Here is a 19,908-nt window from a genome sequence, read left to right as displayed (position 1 = left end):
ATGGCAAATTAATTGACTGGCAACAGATGTCCTAGTCTTTCTTGGTTGCCAAGAGTTTTCAGAGGGAGCTTCACAATAACTACCAAAGATTGAAGTGCACTCGCACTGTATTGCATTTGTATTTTTGATATTCTTTAATTTTAAATTCCAAGACAGAAACTTCAGTCTCACATAGAACAAGAAATAGGGTTGCAAATAACATGTTCACAGGTCAAAGAATAGCATTTTAAAAGCTCAATCAAACGTCAAAAAGAAATTCAAACATGTATGTGGTACATGAGTACTCTAAGATGGTAAAGGTACAAGTTAAATTTTCTTAATTATTTTTTCCTGTAAATAAACATTAATAATTTCCTAGAATTTGTATCTACAACAATATTTTTATATCTTTTATTATACTCAAAACAAAACAAAGGCTACAGTCTGACTGAACACGCATTTTCCCTAAAAAATAAACTGGAAGTACAATTTTTTTTTTCTTTCTTTTTTTTTTTTTTAATACTAGCGTCTAACCAAATAATTTTCATAACTATAGGGGATAGGAGACCATGTTTACAAAATTTAGGGAGAGAGATTCATCTTCTATGAAATCTTTTATTGCATCTTCATGTAACAATTAGTGAGAGTTTCTTAAAAGTACAGTTAGCGATACCGTTCCTCACTTGTGAAGGAGAGTAAAAAGTTACACAGGATGTGTTCTTCCATCGTCTATGTCTGCTGATCTCTCCAGACAGTATATGTTTAAGAATAATTTTTTGATTTTCTATTAATGATCATGAAACTAATGAACTTTTTCCTCTTTTTTAAAAATTATTTCTGCTTCTTGCCACCAGCCAAAATACGTTGAATCTGAAGCCCTCTACTGAAAGCTTGGTTGAAGAGCAATCTGGTCTGGAACTCCGAAACAAATGGGAACCAGGCCAGTACAGCCACTGGCATGAAGATGACTACGCCCATAATGTACTCGTATCCTCTAGCTAATGCTTTGACAGAGCCCCACATTCCAAGAGCCCTCACCGGTTCCTTGAAGGCTTGTGATATCTGATGATAGCACCATGCTCAGTAATGAGCAATATGTATATGATCTTCAATAACAATCAACCACACTAATATCCGTTGCATTGCTACATAGCAATGGAATAAAATTTTTGGTAAAGAATGGAGGAAGGGAAAAAATGTTTTTGATTATTACTATTTGCTTATTGATAAAGAAATAAAGTATTTTCTTGAAAACAGCACGCGAAGCTAATAGGCAAGCTAAGAAATCAAAGTTCAGAAATCTAAAGGAATCTATGTGCTTATGTGTACCATACCATTCAAATCAGCAAAGAAACGGAATTTCAACTAATATAATATGGATAAATATAGTAAGTGAATGCAGTAAACTTATTTCTGACGCGTGCACAAAAAACAGTTTGTGATGGTTTCAGCATGGAAATTTAGTTGAAGAAAATAATATGTTCTACAAAATTAAACAAGGATTTAGAATGAGTTACGTGCCTGTAGAAGTGCCCATCCTGTAGGCAGAAAGGCAAGTAGGCTCTGGAAGATGTCCCCTACCGTGAGTTTGAGGAAATGAAACAGCATACCTAGGACAACCATTGATCCGATAAAAAGGAACACCTTGAGAAGTCTGAACATTAGCTGGAAATCTGCACTGAACTTCTTTCTACCCATGGACACGATCTGCAGTTTTATGTGCCACCCAACTTAGAAGCAAGTTCAAAAGCAAATATAGCAATAATATTAAGAATAGCCTTTAAGATGAATATGGGTCACTGACCTTTAAGATGATCATTACAGCAACAATAACCAGCCAGGATAGACCATAAACCTGATGAAATCATCGAATCAAATTTAGATTTTCTTTTTAATTTCCACATTCTACACCTCCAAGTTCTCTCTCCCTCTCCCTTTCTCTTCTCTCTATATCTATATGTATTAGACATATCTTTTTCTTTTCACTTCACGGCTATAGCCCCTGTAGGAAATGGGTATTGAACCCATAAGAACTAACCCATGAAAGCTCCTAAATTGGGAAGAAGCGGGATCAGAGCCAAAGGCTCTTGGCTTGCAAGTTCGAGATATTATTAAATGTCATGTGGTAACTTAGGATTCTCAATTCACTTGACAACAAATAAATCGAGGAAAAAATCATTATAACGTCAAGTAATCATATTATACTTACAATGATACTCTGCTTTTGACCAAGTCTGCTTTCTTTTGTCAAATTTAACTGGTAGACAATTCCATATTGATAAAGGAAAAAGCGCAGAGATAGAACTAGTTCAATGATCTTCCCTGAAATCCCAGTGTACTGCAGGTGTTCCTGTTCTTCCTCCCACCAGGATTCCCAGCTCTTGTTTGCCGGTACGCCAATACCACCTCCGCTGCTTATCCACTTTGCCCAGTCATCCCAATCTTCTACTATCTTTTGCCATTCAAATCCTGAAGGGTTGAAAAGGAAAGGAGCGAACAACCAAGAACCGACCAAAAACCACATTGAGACTGTAACCAAGGTGTAAGCCATAGTGCCATCTGCTTTACCATATATCTTGTAACATACAAGCAATATCATAAGCTCCATTGCCTTGACAAAGTGACTCCTTGAATACATCCTATAGTTTTCTGCAAATTTCTCATGCCGGACCACAAAGCCACGTCCAGTTGCTCTGTACTTTGCCCCACCATGCAGGATAGTTCGTCCAAAATAATGGACCTTTGTTCCAAGAGAGAAAGTGAAAAAAAGGGGTGCTAACTGCAGCTGCATGATTACAAAATCACCCAAGGCAGTTCTGAATCCTCTCTCTAATCCAATCTCCATGACCATTGGCAAGATCATCAACAGACCTAATTGAACAACAGTCTGCGAAGCCATGGCTGCCTTTAGAGGATCATTTCCCTTAGCTCTGGCAAACCGAACGATTGACTCCTCCAATCCACTCAATGACATATAAAGTCTTCCATACAAGAAAACATATACAGTGATGACAACCAGCTGTACATTGTAAAAGGTTTTCTGTTAGCCAGTGAAAAAGAAGTACAGTAGATTGAACAGTAGTAGTTGCCAGACATCTTAAATTGACAAAACTAAGCTCTTGTTTTGAGATTGGGGAGCGAGAAAGTTTTAACTAAGCTCTTGTTTTAGCCACCTCCTTACTGACTAACTTACCAAGTTTTATAAAATAATTTAATTGGATAATTAATTAACCTAAAATAAAAAAAAATTATGAAATATGCTACTAATTCTCAGTCTGCGATGGATGCACAAGCTATTCAGTATACACCCGTTCATTGAGTTCATCATCTATATAGAAATTCTATTATAAGTACAGGAGTGACGAGGTGACTGCCAAAATTTGAACTCAACACCTCAAGCTCTAGTGTCATGTGAATTAATTTGAGTTGAGCTACGAACTATCTTAATAGTTCAAACCAATAAAAAATGTAAAATTTAGTATTTATGTTGAACTTTTTTTTTTTTCTTAACACGTATTTGAACAAAATGTTAGGCTAGACAAGTTCATGTATATGGTAAGATGAGCATCAATTATTCAATATTCAATCCAGTGGTTCCACTTATCAATTGTGAAAAACGAGGAATTACCATTGAGCTGAAATAAAATCCAACAGTTGTAAAATAACAGGATAGCATGCGGAAAAAGTCAAAACGGTGGCCTAGTCGATATATATCCCTGCTCAAGGTCTGCTCCCCATTACCACATGCGACTTTTGCTTCGAAAAGGGAGACTTGATTGAGGCCCACATCCCGACCTTTCCCAACTTGAATGTACTCATGATGAGTAATATTTCCTCGTCTTAATGTGGAGTTGAAACCTACATAGAACAAAATGTCATGAAACTGAGAGATATCCACATGAAGTTCTGCTTTCAAAGAATACTACCAGCAAAGATATCCTCGCTCAAATTGATTCCAGATGATGCCTTGCTGATGCCTCCACGTGTTATATGGAAAATTCTATCAAACACGTCGGGATGACCATAGTGGAACCGAATCCTGAAACCAACCAATAAAACTTTTGTAGATCAGTGTTACCACATTTGCAAATCATCTTCTCCCTGTTCATTTATTACAAAGTTCCACTCTGCAACATGATTTTGAACCGATATAGGTTTAATCGTCATGTATTTTTTGGAAATAGTTATGTAGCTAAGGCAGTGAAATAAGAGACGAAACACACTTCAAAGGTCTCGCAAGAACTCTCTGACCAATCGTGACAAAGCTGGTTTCTTGATTTGACATGAACCAAGCCAAAGAAGAAACACTGCATAAGAGGTGCAAAAACCATATATACAATCAGAAGTAGCAAAACTGGAGGATCTAGATATAAAAAAAAGCTTATGAGTTTAAGAAAACTATTAGAACACCTAAATGATAGGAAGTCATAAATCCAACCTTCCAGTAAATATATGCTCACGACAACCCAAAATTGTTGGTGGACGCACTCCATGATCTTCATTAAATTCTTCAAGTAGGTTGCGCATTTTGAGTGCTTCTTCCAAATAATTGTCCTACAGGTAAATTAGTTTATGGATCCATGCCTATTTTCGCAGAAAGGTAAACCAGAAATGCAATACAGAAGTTTTTCATTGTTTACCTGATTCATGTCAATAGCTTGAAGAGCTTCTCCTCGTGTAAAAACTATTGCATGGTTCTGATTTTCAGGCTTCCCCTCTCCTAATTTTACGGGGCCAGGTAATTTGATACGATAGATTTCCTTCAGAAAATATTGAACTGTAAGAATTTCCGGTTCATTCTGTTAATGAAGTTATTCTATCTATAGATCAAAAATTATTACCTGGTCAAGATTATCAACAGCTTTGAGCAACACAGAATAATACACTTTCTGTACTTTTCCTCCTTCTCGTTCTTCAACTTCATCAATGTAAGCCACCCTGAGAGAAGGGTTACTGTAGGAGAAGCATCAGGAATCAGAGTCATGACTCTTGTAGAAAATGAATGATGGCAGCAAAATATTCGAACTGCAACCCCTGTTAACTTCAATAGACAGAAAACATACTTAACCATCAAATTCAGGATGTCTGTAGCACGTCGATCTCCACTACGCTTCTGATTTCCATATATTTGACAGGTTGCAACATATGTAAATTTTAAGTCTGCTACTGCTTCTAGCTGGGAATACAAGGATCTATGACGTTTCTTGTCTTCCTCCGTTGGAATTGCCATGGCTTTGTAGCCTTGTAGTATCTCTGGTAGTACGAAAAAAAAAAGGTAAACCAGCATTTCTACCTCAGTACATATCTACAACAGTGGATATTCAATTATGTTGCTTCTCAGGATAATCCTGCTTATAATATAATAGAAGCTTCCGATATGAAAGCACTATAAACTGAGTTTGCTATCTCTTATGCTTCCTTGAACACCACTGATAACGAAGATTCAGTTTGGTGTTCATGAGATTAGTTATTTACATTCCAGCTTTCTTAAACGAATATTTAAAACACTGAAATAAAGTTCGTGAGATACCATCTTCGGAAGCCATGTCAAGAAAAGCCTGAAGCTTCAGAGCCCGTCTATAATACATCATCCCTCTAACTGCATCACCATTATTTATGAGTAATAAAATTTGAAATTGATAGCAGAGTTATAAAGGAAAAGATTATGTATCAGTCACCTGTTCTGAAGAGAGTTTGTCCTCTTAGGGAGGCCCAATGACGAAGCTGCAAAATGTTCTCTTCATTTTCCCAAACCTCACTTTCTCTTTTACAATTAAGTCTCTCCATGAAGTTGTTCCACTCATCTAACAAAATCAGAAGATTGCAAATATTGTCAACAGAAAAAGTCGGCAAAGTAAATAGAATATTTCACTATATTTACAAGTAGCTTTAAGCACCCTTTCAAATTTACTTGTTTGGTAATATGCCTATTAAATCGCAATAAGTAGCTTAAGCAGGGAAATAATAAGCACCTCCCCCCAAACTTTTTCTGTATTGACTTAGAATGCGTATTTTCTTAATAATCAGTTACTTATTCATTCACGCTTACTTTTTGACACAAAAAATAGTAAAAACTTATCTTTTGCAATAAATTCCTCTATTCAAAATATATGTGTTTATTTTTCTAAATCAATATTTAATTACATGAAGTAATTTAAAGACTCTTAAGCACATTTCTTTTAACAATCTCAAACACTCTCTAAAGAAAACTTAATTGTGAAATAGTGTACTATTCCAAACCTGGGAAGATCTTTTGCAAGTAGAATATGATTGATACACCATCCTCATTTTCGATCTCAAGATCAGTTTTTGAGTAGACAGTCTCCTCACTGTAGTATGGAGTCATGACACTAACAAATGCAAGAAAATACTTCATTAAAAGATTATAAATAATTTTTCTTCTTTTTCTTTCTCATGTTATCCTTATTGGGCGGGGGACACTTCCCAAGCTTGTAAGGAAAGAGTAAATACAGAATTCTGACAACTGGAATAACTGTTCAGATTAATTCCATGAGCATGTCTTATCTTTATAGGGATAATAATAATATAACAACAACAGCAACAACCACAACAACAATAATTTTTCCAAAATAATTATCTCTGTGAAATGATATAGGTTCTTTAATGACATGAAGGAAATATATATTAAACCTGAATGAAAGCATTTTACGAACACGAGGTGCCCGTGGCATCTCCATGAACAACGAATTTGTGAAAAAAGCAATTCTTCTACGTGCTTCAAGGTTTGTTGGCACATCAACAGCAGATTCTTTCACTGTCAAGAGGAGATGAAGCCGCCTTATCTGAAAAACAACAGACAACCTTACAGGAGAATATAAAAGGTGAATATAAACTCTTCATAACACAGATAATGGTTCAACCAAACAAAAAGTCTCTTAAGTCTAAATGTACCTGTTCATCCCAATGTGCTGTAACCACAGGAGGGAACAATATAGCAGGTTTTGAGTCAGTGCCAGCAAAAATCTGCCTTCCAGATTCCTTGTTAGTATGCCCAAGTTCTACCAATTCACTGACAAATTTGCGTAGGCATCAGATGTTAGGTTTCACACAAGAACCACTTGCATCACCTCAATATTCCCCAAATTTATTTTATCTAATTACTATTTGTTAAAAGTTCACCAACCGGATCTCGTTCACCATCATATCACGGGTAACTACTTCTAACATATCTTGCAGCAATAACACCACGGTATCTCTCTTGGATGGATCACCATCTTTCTGCAACATGAAGGAAAGGAATAACTAAAGATAGTATGGAACCATACTGCCTACATGATTAATATACAACAGACTCACCAAAATTTCCACAAGCTCCACAAATTTGCTGCAAAGAGTGGGTAGATAGCTCATTCTGAAATTTGTGAGAAATGTATTCTTTGATATATTGCTCTCAACTTCTTTGATGATAATGCCAATTATCCTGTTACATTACAAATGAAATTAGGAGTTCTTTTGATGACAATGAAATCCAAATAATGCCAATTATTTTCTTTTGATGATAATGCCAATTTCCTAACTCTTAATGTTCAATGTCAAGCAGGTTACACCCTATTTGTTAAACCTTTTCTTGGTGGAAGGATATCTATCATAATTCTTTATGTAGATGATATTATTTTGACAGGAAATAATGCAGAGGAGATTGGAGAGCTTAAGAAAGTTCTACCTCATGAATTCGAAATCAAAGACTTAGGAAATATTAATATTTCCTCAAGATGGAAGTTATAAGGTCTTAGTCAAAAAGTGTTGTTTCACAAAGAAAGTATGTCCTTGGTTTACTCAAAGAAAAAGGAATATTGAGCAAATACTCCAATTGGAGTACTCACCAAAAAGGGAGAAGGAAACAATCTTCTAGTTGACAAAGGAAGATACCAAAAGTTAGTCAGAAAACTTATTTATCTTTCACACAAATGATCAGATATTGGCTTGCTTTTAGTGTGGCTAGTTAGTTCATGAATAATCCTACTGAATAACGCATGGATAGACTATATCATATTCTAAGGTATTTGAAAAAAACTCCTGGAGAAGACCCTCGCTTCAATAAGACTAAAATAAAGGAAATATCGAAGTGTTTACTAATGCAGATTGGGCTAGGTCAGATAATGATTGAAGATCTATTTTGGAATACTATACTTATGTGTCGCTAAATTTGGTTACCTGATGAAGCAAAAAGCAAATATTGGTTGCTTAAAGTAGTGCAAAATCCGAGTTCAGTGCTATCGTCCATAAGATATGTGACGGAATATGATTAAAATGGTTACTCAGCAAACTTAAAGTTCAAGTAAGCAATACCATCAATATAATGTGTAATAACCAAGCTGCTATAAGTATAGTCAATAATCCTTTTCTCATGATATGACAAAACATATGAAATAGATAGATATTTCATCAAGGAGAAGATAGAAGGGGTATAATTAACATCTCCTACATTCGCACTAATCAGCAAAGAGCAGATATTTTGAGTAGATGCTACCAATAGCACAATTTGAAGATATGAGATCTAACCTAGGTGTTTACTAACTTTTATAGCCCAGCTTGAGGAGTACTGAAAATTGAGTAATTATAGTTGTACAACTGCATTAGAAATATTTACCTTGTAATTTAGAAGATTTGGCACCAAAGTTGACCAAATCTATTTGATTTGGTCTGCCATTTATTCTGGAAAATTCTCTAACTAATTAAGAAGATTTCTTTGTGTAGCTAACTTTGTATTATAAATACAATCCGTGTATCATCATAAAAGATAATGAAAAATACATAATTTTCATTCTTCTTAAGGGATTTAGAAGTCAGGGAAATATAAGGTATAACTATTAAGGTACTTAGAAGTTGGGAAAAAAATCTAAAGCATAAAGTACGAATAGTCGCTGGATGGTCAAATAGTTCCTAGCTTAAGTTGCAAATTGTAGATACTGGGAGGAGGAGGAGGATGATTGCAGGCAACTGCAAAATGTTAATTATAAAGTATTCAGGTGAATGGATCTCAGAGATCAAGCTCTATCCATTCTTTGGGAACTAAATGAAGATTTGATGAAAAATACAAGGATTAAAGAGACGATGGAAACCTTTTCTCATTTTCTCCAACAACCAAAGTATGCAAGACAAGTTTGAAAGATTCATAGCACTCAATCACAGCACATTTCATGTAGTCATCAGCACATATTCGTCGCCAGAGATCAGCATCCTTGGATCGAAATTGAGCTGCCATATCCAATGCAATAGGAATCTGTGTAGGAAGATAAATAGTTAACAAGTACAGTTCAAAAGAATTGGGAAGTTTAACAGGGCATGCACAAACCTTGCTTGCAAGCAAAAAGGGTGGCCACTGAATTAACTTCAGACTTGGATCAGATGTGTAAGGAACCAGCAACAGATCCATCTCCCTGTTTTAAGGGATGTAACGTTTAATTCTAGCAGTAAAGAGAACAAAAAGACAATCAAATGAACAAATGAGTAATTCATAGTTAGGATATCTTTCCTGTCACTGATAAGATCTTCTTCACGGAAACTACAAATTATTTCATTCCATAACTGAGCAAATTTAGCAGCTTCACTTCTCCTGCTTGCTGTAACCTATGCAGCAACAAGATAGTAATTATTTAAGTATTAAAACATGGGATTTGATGATGCCTCTTATAAAACAGCTGAGCAAAATCGTAAAGGAATATGACCTCTGCAAATCGTTTTGAAAAAGAGAATCCTCTTTTTCTTGACTTATCAGAAGGAACCAAATACGTGTTAAATGCACCGGGTAAGGACTGGAATCTTGACCTCAGCATTCCCAGAGTTCGTATCTGTATGAAAGAAAGAGAATCTAAATACCAGCCACAAAATACATCACAATCTTGAACAATATCAACAAACAGCATGTTGATTGTCACATTAATGACACGAATTATTGCAGAAGGAAATTTAATTTTATCCAACATCTCCCATTAGATAAACAAACTTGTCATAAAATAAAAGAGGACAAACATTCATGCTGGTTATCAAGAGCTTCTGGTAGAAGCCCTGCAGATTATACTAAAAAATAGGAGGGAAAGTGTGGACACGAATGGATTTTCCTTAACTAAATGTATTTTTCTTTCTAAATGAAGAAAAGAAGAAAATATGAAGGAGGGATCTGAATGATAAGAACTAACAGAAGATGAATACCTCTCCAAGACGATCGAAGGCCCCAGTAATACCACCAGACAATGTTGAGAAAACAGAATACCAAATTTGGGTATCCATTAAATAAACCTGAAATATATCAAATATATTAAACCCCAAATGAAGCTGTATAAAGAGTTCACCAACAAAATGCAAAAACAGATAATACAAAATGAGGAAGGGTATAATTAGACAGACCACAACAATTGGTGCCCAAAGTGAGACTACTGCTCCATAGTTGTTCTTAGCTGCATTGAAAAGAGAGATATTAACAGTGATTCAGAATCCAAGTTCAGAGAATATAGAAGAAAGGTATACAAACCAGAGAATTACCAGATGGAAAGAATTCATGCCATGTGTATTTGACGTGGCGGATGTTCATAATATCATTTGTTGGCTTCACCAATGGTTTTATCTGGGAAGGGACAGACAAAGGTTTAAAAGAGGCCCAAAATAGACCAAATTGCATCATGACTTAACTTTCCAAAACTAACAAACCTGGACAAAATAGTTGAAGGCAAATTTGGAACACAAAAGTAGCACCCAGAAAAGAGTGTACCTGAAAAAAAAAATCACCCAAACAGTGAGGTAATTACCTAACAACTATAAGAGAGAAACCATTCACTTTGAACTTATTGGGGCATATATTCCCTGTTGTACTCACTTAATAAGTGAAAACTGACTTTCGTGCATTCCTCTTCCCACATAAATTCTCGGCTGCAGATAAATAAATGAATTTCATTGCACCAGTGAAATAACAGTCTTAAAATATATGCGAATAAAGTACATGTCTAAGTGTGTGATTAACAATGCTCAGCATAATTCTTGTATTTTTCTTAGTGAAAGAATAATATTAAAGTTATAAGAATTACAAGTTAAAGGAGGAAAAGCTATACATAGAAGAAATAAAAGAAAAAGGGAAAAAAGAAAAATTCTTTATCTATATGTTTAAACTAAGTACAGTAAACAAATGCAGGGTTGTTTCTAGAAACGAACGTTCTTTCTTCTTTTGATAAAAGACAGGCATTTTCGTTTTTACCATGGATCATTAGACCATCATAAATGTCTTTATAAGCTAAAGAAAAATGGCTGAGCCAGATATTATGCATCTATAGTTTACAACACTCAATAGCAGAAGTTCAATTGACATCTTTCTTTTTACATAATAAGCTTTTTCTCTCAATGTGTTCAAGAATATTACAGTGGTCCACTGTATTGAAAGCTCCTATTAGTTGGATCCTACTTTAGGTCACAGTTTATGGTTGAAATTGTTTTCCTTTTTTATCATTTTGATTACAATAGTTTGAATTCTGAATTATCGTTCAAGGACTTGATTGAGAACACAACAGCAATCCATTGCATTGAGAGCCTCGTCTTTGCTGTCAAATGAGGATCTAAGATTGTTCGACTAGTTAGCATTAATTACAGAAACCCAGACATGACAAGAACCTCCAATAGCTAAATATAAGATAGAAGATGAGGTATATCATAATGAAAAAAGAAAAGCTCGTTACTTGTCAATGCATCAACAAGTACAAAGTATCATCTTTGCTGAATCTCAATATAGACAAACTAGTAATCCACTTCCTATTAGGGTTCTTTTAAACTTGTTGGTATCGACCCCACCTCGTTCTAATAAACAAGATAGATCAGTTTCTCATGCACCAATAGCAGATCTAGTTGACTAATTGTCTTTTGGCTAACGTAAATGAGTTAATCTTCTCCTATTCTGGCAATTTGACGTCTTTTGTCTACTTTGTCCTAACAAGTTCATCCCATGGGATATTTCTTACCAGTTTACCAATAAGGGAAAATGAACATGACAACAGAAGGAAATGATTTGATAAAATAAAAACAATTATTGTATACCTGTGACCACCACAAAAGGAACCTAACTATATGCCAGTCGGAGTTTTCAATCCAACGTCGGAGCATTGGGAAAATGAACATGACTGCTGCCAGCACATTTGGGAGCAGATATATTGCCACAGCCATGATATATAGAGGAGGAACACCCTTTATTTTAGGAAGAAGCCTCACCACATCTCTTAACTTTCCTGGGCCAAGAGATAGGGACTGTGCATAGCAGAGTGGAAGAATGATTGTCCATGCTAGGCTAACAATTACTTTGAGAATGTTTCTCAACACATCAGTGAACTTCCACCTGTGGTATCCGGGGAAGTTCAGAACAAGGTCCAAAATACCTAGAAAAAGATATTAGCCAAGATAAAAATGAGAACACGCAAGTATAAAACTGTTCCTAAACATTTCTATTAAAATTTACATGCTGAAAAGAGAAATAAAAACTAAACTGGAAGACATTTCTAAATTATTCACATGCCTAATTTGTACATTAACATTTTGACAGTTTCAAAAACAGTAGCAATCAAACAAAAGCATATACAAGTATGAAATTGAAACCAACAGAAGCACTAAAATGGAAGATCTCCATGAATAAAATATAATTCAATCATGAGTAATTTTAATACATATTCAGATTTTCAAAGAATATAATTTGTTGCTATTTTGCATTCTACATATTGCATCTAAATGTTGCAAGGAGTGGCAAGTTTGTACCAGAAAGGAAGTTTCTTACTTCAACATATGATTCCAGCCCATTTAAAGAAGTCCATACAGTGGTTAGTAACATGCTCAGAGACGAGATTCAAATCTTGACAGAATTAAATAAAAATGAATTTTTAAATGGAAATCTTTTGAAAGTAAAAATATAATATGCATCTGATATTAATCCAAATTTAATCTCGCAACAAGATCATAGTCTTTTAAAAATAGTCATATGTGTTGTTTCTAAGGAAGAGGTCAGCTTAATATTACAAATATAAATTAAGCAGATATGTCAGAATCTAAGTTCTTTTGCAATTTAAATGAAACTATTAGCTTAACAGCGTAGAGAAAGTGTAGGAGGGACAAAACAGAGGCATATTTTGACTTAAAAGCAAAACTAGTTCTACCCTCGAGAACATGAGAGATGGGCTACACAAAATAAGAGATGTGTTGAGTAATATGATTTACCCGAGTTGTCATAGTTTTACCATTTCTATGAGAATTACAAGAACTCCTTTTTCTTTTTCAATTTTTCCTCTCAGGGACACAGTTATCTTCATTCAACAGCAGAAACTATCCAAATATTGGCTAGTATTAGCAAAAGTTATGATTCATAAACTTGAATGATATTTTGGCAAGACAGACAAAAGAGTTCTAATTATTGTTTTTTTAAGAAACATATAAAGAAGAAGATCTATTAGAAAGAAATTTAATTGTTAGTCACTCAACCATCCACATTTTATAATAACTTTAGTAGCAAGTTTCTGTGGGACTTACTAGCTCCTACGCCATAGTAAGCAATCAAAGGCACATGCTATCACAGATCTATAGATTAATCTTATTAGCAATTAGAGTATAGATTCATACTTTGAAGAAAACGAAGAAAAGCCGCCGTAATAAAAATACTTGACAGTGAAAATAACGTATCCTTTTGTAAAATCTCCTTCAGTCCAACTCTATTAAATGCTAGGATGACCATTGCCTGCAATTAAACAGTAAAGAAACTGAAGTAGAGAGGCTGAAGTCATCAACAAAGCTGCTTTCAGTATAGAATTTCTCTCTGAATGAATACCTGGAAAGCTAATATGTAAAACGTCCACAGGCGATCAAAACTTCGGAATATGTGCCAATATGATCTAGTTTCAATGAAGTTTGATTTGCCTGTGCTTCCTACTTTTTTCCGAGGAGCCTTCCCTTGCTGGCTTAGAAAATAATGATGAGTAGAACCAATTAAGATGAGTAAAATTCTTACAAATGCTAAAAAAAAATATAGTACCTGTGACATGTCATATGTTGATTTAAAAAAGTCACCATCATCACGCATAGGCCAACCAAGAGAGAAGCAATCAGATGACCTAGACACAGCAGATTTAGAACAAAATTCTAGCTTAAACTATGAGATTTTCGAAACCACTAATATCCAGATGAATTTATTTTACATTGGGATATTAAATGCATACACACCAGAAATACTCATTCAGGTCATCATAATTGCACCAAGCTGTGTGTGAAGCCCTTCCATTTTTACTCTTCTTTGCTTCCTGGATTGTATTCAAGCTTGGCTTTCATAACTAAAAGCAAAACCCAAAGATTGATGATACTTTCCATAGTTGAATAATTACATACCTTTTCTACTACACGGTACAGGGGCGTTATAACCCTCCGCAGGAATGCCTCATCATCTCCACCATAAGAAGGTTTAATGTTTTCTCCAGTAACAATACTAACATTCCCAGCTAACAGTCCATGAAGTTCATATGCCATCTGAATATATATTATGTAAAAAGTATCAAATCTGATAGAAACACAAAGAAGGCAAAGAAGTAAATCCCCTATAAATTTATACTCACATTATGAAAAATGTAGCATAGGCACTCGGGCATAAATCGAATATTAGCTGCTTCACCCCAGATGAGAAGATATAAACCCATGTATAAGATTTTCCTCTGCTGTATCTCTTGAGGACCTTGAGGTAGCCTGTACAGAAAGAAATTTGTATATTTTGTATCAGAATAGTTGCATAACTAAAGGAAGAAAAGGTTTGATTCATCAAGTAAGAACAGCAAAGAGAACAACCACCAAATCAATGCGAAAACCACTAATCTCACCGTAAACTGTGTTTTCTTCCTAAAAATTTGCACCAGGTTTTGTAATTCTTAAAAAGTTTGTTCATAACTGCGTCAATTGCTCGTTCATCAAGCTGCATATATAAAAGAAAGAGAATAATACCCTGTACATGGAAAGCAACTCTTTTTCTGAAGAAAAGAAACAAAAGAAAAGAGCATACACATTTAAACACGAAAGGGATGGAGCAAACATACAAAAAGGGGAACCAAGGGAGAGGTAGAAGACTATAGAAAGATATTAAACTGGATGTTTCTCCAAAATACAGCATTGAGATGAATAGCAGATAAATATTTAATATGAAAATCAATTGAAATCTGACAACTAACAAACATGCAAAGACGAATACCCATCCATTTCAGCTACAAACTCCAGGTTCAGCACAACAAACATCTACAATGAAATGCTTTTCATGTTGCCCTTATAAGTCATTCTTAAGCTTCAAAAGTTGCACAGCAATCAGTTTGTGAAGAAACAGAACATAAGAAATGAACTAACCTTGTTAAGAGGCTCAGGCTTGGGGCTTAGTCTTATATGATTATTGGCAAGTATTAAAATCAAATTCTCCCTTTGGTTCCTGACATTGTCTCTCTGTACCAAAACGAAGATTAAATCAGTTCTTCTATGACAAACACGCAATTGTATGAATTCAGCAGTTAAAACCTATCTGTCTCTCTCTGGTCAAAAAGAAACTTGCCTGGAATCCAAACATGGCCCTTAGCCAATCTAGCAGATCCAAGTTTCCAGTTTTCTGTCTATGCTGCTCAAATCCAGCAGGCCAGCTCAAGCCACGAGTGTTGCAAAGTGCAGCCACAGAAGCCTTAATCTGGTATAACCAGAACAGCCCAATTGACAAACAAGCAAGGCACCAAGAAACAGGCAACTAATAAAAATGGAATTTAATTCATATGAGAATACCTCCTCAAGCTGCATAATAGATTGTGAACCTCCAGCCATATCCAGGGGAAGAATGTTATACGGCGCATAGATTTCAGTCTTTTCTTGGACATCTCTGGCAGCAGCAATAATCTGCTCATAAAGGACATTGCAAATATTTCTCATGCTCAAGAGAGATGATATATGAGTAGAATTACTACTTTCATGACAAGCTACAATGAATAGAGTTAGGCTCAACCTCGGGAGCAACTTCTTCAACTTTCTCTGTCTTGTTAACAGCACAGAGCACTTCAAAAAGCACTCCAGCTGTCTGATAGGCTTTCCCAAGCTGAGCTCTGTCAAGAAATTTGTAATCCTATTTAATCTAAGACATCTAGTCCACGTAAAGGAACAAACATACAAGAAAAATTTTACGATTTATAGGCAGAACAAAAAATAATGCATACCTGTCTGCCTGCTCCCCCTGATCGAGTGCTCTAACATAATGTTCATAGTATTGCTGATAATAACTCCCAATTTCCCGTGCATCAGTCTTTTTGACCCGTGAAGCAAGACTTGATGCATTGTCCTGTACAGAATAGACCACAGATTAGTTCAATGCTGAAAAAGGAACCATGACAAAGACTATATTCAAAAAACGTATTGAAAAACGGTACGTGCAACTGATAGTCTAATATCCTCGATGCGCCAAATTATTTCACAGAGGGAGAGGGAGAGGGAGAGGGAGAGGGAGAGGGAGAGAACCGATCAAATCGATTCTGTATTTGGAGAATATAGAGAACACTCGCTGAGGTTGAAAATGTCGGGTCTTAGTGCGAGGAAAGCGAGAAGCGAGGACTATATCAGACGAAAGGAAAGCAATTAGGTTGGAAGCCTAAACCCGATGAATTCCTCTCACTGAAGACAGGCCTGGAGAGAACCATCCGTGGTAGAGACTGGAACACGTGCGTTTTTTTTTTTTTGCTTCCCAGTAATTCGTCCTATTCCTGTCTATTCAAAGCGTGATAAAATATGAATTGACCAAGCACAAATCATTTACCCTCTCTAATCTCTGGAGGAGAAGTGTTTTGAACTGTCTGACACCTCGCCCACTGGAACTCTGATCCAGCCTATGTGCTTTCTCGAACGCATAAAAGCGACCTTTTGACGATCAAAGAAAATGGAAAACACAATGCACACAATTTTCAGACAACAAATAAAAAACAAAATTGAAGAAAACAAAAAACAATGAACACAACAAAAAGCATATGCAAATATAAGCCAAGGGGAAAGAGACTGAGGCAGTCTTCTCAAAAGAGATGGAAAAGGGCCGCAAAGAAACGGGAACGGTAAGGGATTGAGTGTAGTACAAAGATAGGCAACACGAGGACGCTCGTTTTCGATCTCAGTCGCCACGCGGAGGATAGGAGCGATGGAGCCTAAGGAGGCTGGGACGACCTCGTGGTCGAAGACCTCGGTGGAGAAATTGGTCATGGCAGCACTGCGTGACGGCCGCCTCATCAGGCCCTGCGGGCCCGACTCATGAGATGGCAAATTGTTTTCTGCCATCTTACTCTGCAAACAACAAAAATGGAAAACAAATGCACAAAAATGAATCAGAATGCGTTGCTATAAGAACTATTTGCGCTTTTGTTCATTGTTGCTGAAACGAATGACCCATGCGAAGAGAATTAAGCGAGCACTAACTCATGACCAAAAACAAAAAAAAATCAAGCACGACTCATTTCATATCAGTTTTTCAGCTGAGGAGAATATATCAAAAGGCTCTTTTAGCAATTCGATATGCAAATTCTCTTTACCTGCATTTTCTCCTCAACTAACCAGAAACAAACAAACTTCGCCAATTCTCAACCCCACTAGAAACAACATCCGGCGATTAAACAAAAAAGCAAAACCGTCTACCTAATCTAAATTTAAATCAGCTAGCAAAAACACACCTATATCCAGTACAAACAATTTAAATATCAAATCGGCAATCACCACCAGCTATTCTCATTTCCTTCTCCATGCATTTTCTCGGCAACCAAACAGGCAGGAAACAGTCATTTTTAAGCGCAAACAGAACTAAAGAAAAAGGACTCCTCGCATATGATTATTCCAGACTGTTTCCGAATTACATATTGCCGATAAAGCTCGAGAGTAAGAGGGAGAACGAGAAAAGGAATAGTAAATGCGAGCGGTTGGTGATTATTACCTTGTCCAAGGACGAGGAGAGACAATCGGTCTCTGCGCATGCAGAGGGAGGTGTATATCAAGAAAAAAAATATATAGAGAGAGATAATCGGTTAGTTATTTCAGTTTCAGAGAGCGAAAAAGAAGTTGGGCTTCGCTGTAACCGAGGAAGAAAGAAAAATTGAAGGAGAGGGAGGGAAAATTTTGGAAAGGTGAATCTGTACGGTTGAGCCTGCCACGTGGCAGTGAGAGGTTGAAGAGAGAGAAAAGAGAAAGAGAGAGAGAGAGAGTGAGGCGCCCCGTTTTTGTAGGCGTAGGGGTTGCGTAATGTGCTGTCGTTTTGAGCGCTTCTTCATGATTAGAATTCAATGATGACTGGAGTCTCCGTTTTCTTCTGTTTTTGTTTTCCCGGCAACACTCTGCGTCTGATGTTTTTCTCTGTGCTTCTTTTTTGTTTTTTTTCTCCTGACAGAGGGACAAATTTGTTTTGACTTCCTTGACCTTTTAACGGAGCCGTTGACATTGGGTGGGGCAAGATCTTGCGGGCCCCACTTTAGTGATTGTAAAACTTCTAGAACAACTTGGTTTTTTTTCGAAGAAAATAATAAAAGTTCTAGGATGGTGATTTTATGAAGTCTCTACACACTGCTAAATATTTCAAATAAGTAGAGGATTTTTTAAGTATCAATTCTTTTTATAATTTTAATGCAAATAAAACAGAACAACAAAGAATTTAACATATTCTATCCAAGAATTTACGAGAAAAATTTATGTTTTACCGACATATTATTTTTATATGTATTGATGAATATATAATTTTACCAATATTTTAAATTTTTCTAAAAATATTACATAAATATGAATTATTTAAAATATTGTATAAATATAATTCACTTGAAACTATAAATATATATGAATTAATTTATATTCTGAAAATAATTTAAAGTTTCTCATCATCTAAAAAAATTACTCGTACATTTAATCTTTATAATCTGAGCATCATTATATATCAATCTTATACAAATTTAGCACTAATTTTAATGAACAATTAATTTTTTACTAGTTAAACATGTGTACATAATAAAACAAAAATCCATATTGAAAAGTAAAATATCTGATCATAAATAAATCTTAGTGGGTAATCTTAATTAATAAAAAAATATAATAGTATAATTAATAAATTAAAATTTCTTATACTAATTAGTAGTAGAAATTATATAAATTATTTTATATAACAAACTAAAAAATAACTTTAGGACCTTAATTCAACCTGTTTTATTAAATGAATATTGTTATAATAGATTCAGTTAATATAAAAGTTGAAAGGGAGAAGGTAATTAGAGAAGATACTCGATAACGAAAAATAAAATAAAAATGAAAAAAAAATAGGGGTGAAATGAAAAATAAGAGCTTTTTATTATTGTTGTTTATAACGATTAAGAGGAATCTATCTTAAACTATAAAGGAAGTAAATGATAATAATAAAATGGTAATGTAACAGCCCCAGAAATTTAAAAGAAAATGCATATAATAATTTGAATGCGAAAGTAAAATAAATGTTAAGATTAACATCCCTTACACGATAACTCAAAAGTAATAACAAATATCACAGAATAAATTATCTGAAAGAAATACGAGAAATGAAAAAAAATAAATGAAATTATAAAGTATCTAGCATCTATTCGTAGCCTTCTTGCGGATCAGGTTGGGGAACCGGGTCTTCCTGATCTAAAATGGTTAAATAAGATGTGAGCTACACTACCCCAATAAGGACATCACACTATATCGTCGACATAGAAGTAAAGATTGGTAGAAAACTAAAAACAACCAATGAAGTACTAAATTTAAACCAATACATTCATTAAAAGTAAAACCACTTACTCTTTTACTTACCATTGTAGAATTTATGAAAACAACTTATAAAGACAATAACATCATACAGATCATAACTTCATGCACAATCAGTAACATAGAACATATCATATATTCATATTCATTAAC

The 19,908-nt window shown here is 35.1% G+C and overlaps 1 protein-coding gene and 1 non-coding gene across 3 annotated transcripts; both read right to left on the bottom strand.

Annotated features, from left to right (window-relative positions):
- Positions 1-566: 566 nt before the first annotated feature.
- Positions 567-18,081, bottom strand: CALS5 (callose synthase 5). Of its 2 annotated transcripts, XM_088222378.1 has the most exons (43): positions 17,930-18,081; positions 17,085-17,289; positions 16,775-16,875; positions 16,182-16,303; positions 15,974-16,070; positions 15,757-15,867; positions 15,536-15,664; positions 15,337-15,429; positions 14,823-14,914; positions 14,565-14,691; positions 14,341-14,478; positions 14,179-14,255; positions 13,991-14,069; positions 13,787-13,912; positions 13,582-13,696; positions 12,019-12,353; positions 10,814-10,866; positions 10,648-10,708; positions 10,483-10,564; positions 10,348-10,397; positions 10,153-10,239; positions 9,669-9,791; positions 9,480-9,570; positions 9,296-9,384; positions 9,063-9,223; positions 7,297-7,420; positions 7,124-7,218; positions 6,892-7,009; positions 6,631-6,782; positions 6,220-6,329; positions 5,658-5,783; positions 5,510-5,578; positions 5,043-5,232; positions 4,821-4,932; positions 4,620-4,739; positions 4,418-4,533; positions 4,203-4,286; positions 3,906-4,018; positions 3,608-3,837; positions 2,189-2,998; positions 1,784-1,834; positions 1,501-1,686; positions 567-1,041 (listed from the first exon to the last, which is right to left on the bottom strand). In XM_088222378.1, exons 2-43 carry the CDS (start codon positions 17,281-17,283, stop codon positions 811-813), a joined length of 5,775 nt encoding a protein of 1,924 aa, XP_088078504.1. In that variant the 5' UTR covers positions 17,284-17,289; positions 17,930-18,081; the 3' UTR covers positions 567-810. The 2 variants fall into 2 exon arrangements, with proteins under 2 accessions (XP_088078504.1, XP_088078503.1); XM_088222377.1 differs by lacking the exons at positions 567-1,041; positions 15,536-15,664; positions 15,757-15,867; ... (3 more) ...; positions 17,085-17,289; positions 17,930-18,081 and adding an exon at positions 1,092-1,124 and having other exon boundaries at positions 13,787-14,069; positions 15,337-15,426.
- LOC148253242 (small nucleolar RNA J33) lies at positions 5,501-5,579 on the bottom strand. Its single transcript, XR_015812972.1, has one exon. It is a non-coding gene; the product is annotated as a small nucleolar RNA J33 (small nucleolar RNA).
- Positions 18,082-19,908: the final 1,827 nt, after the last annotated feature.

The sequence above is a fragment of the Carica papaya genome, chromosome 6 (assembly GCF_054855325.1).
Source record: "Carica papaya isolate Zhongbai chromosome 6, ASM5485532v1, whole genome shotgun sequence".
Taxonomy (NCBI): domain Eukaryota; kingdom Viridiplantae; phylum Streptophyta; class Magnoliopsida; order Brassicales; family Caricaceae; genus Carica; species Carica papaya.
The sequence above is the reverse complement of the archived record's forward strand: the minus strand, read 5'-3'. Positions and strand labels throughout refer to the sequence as shown.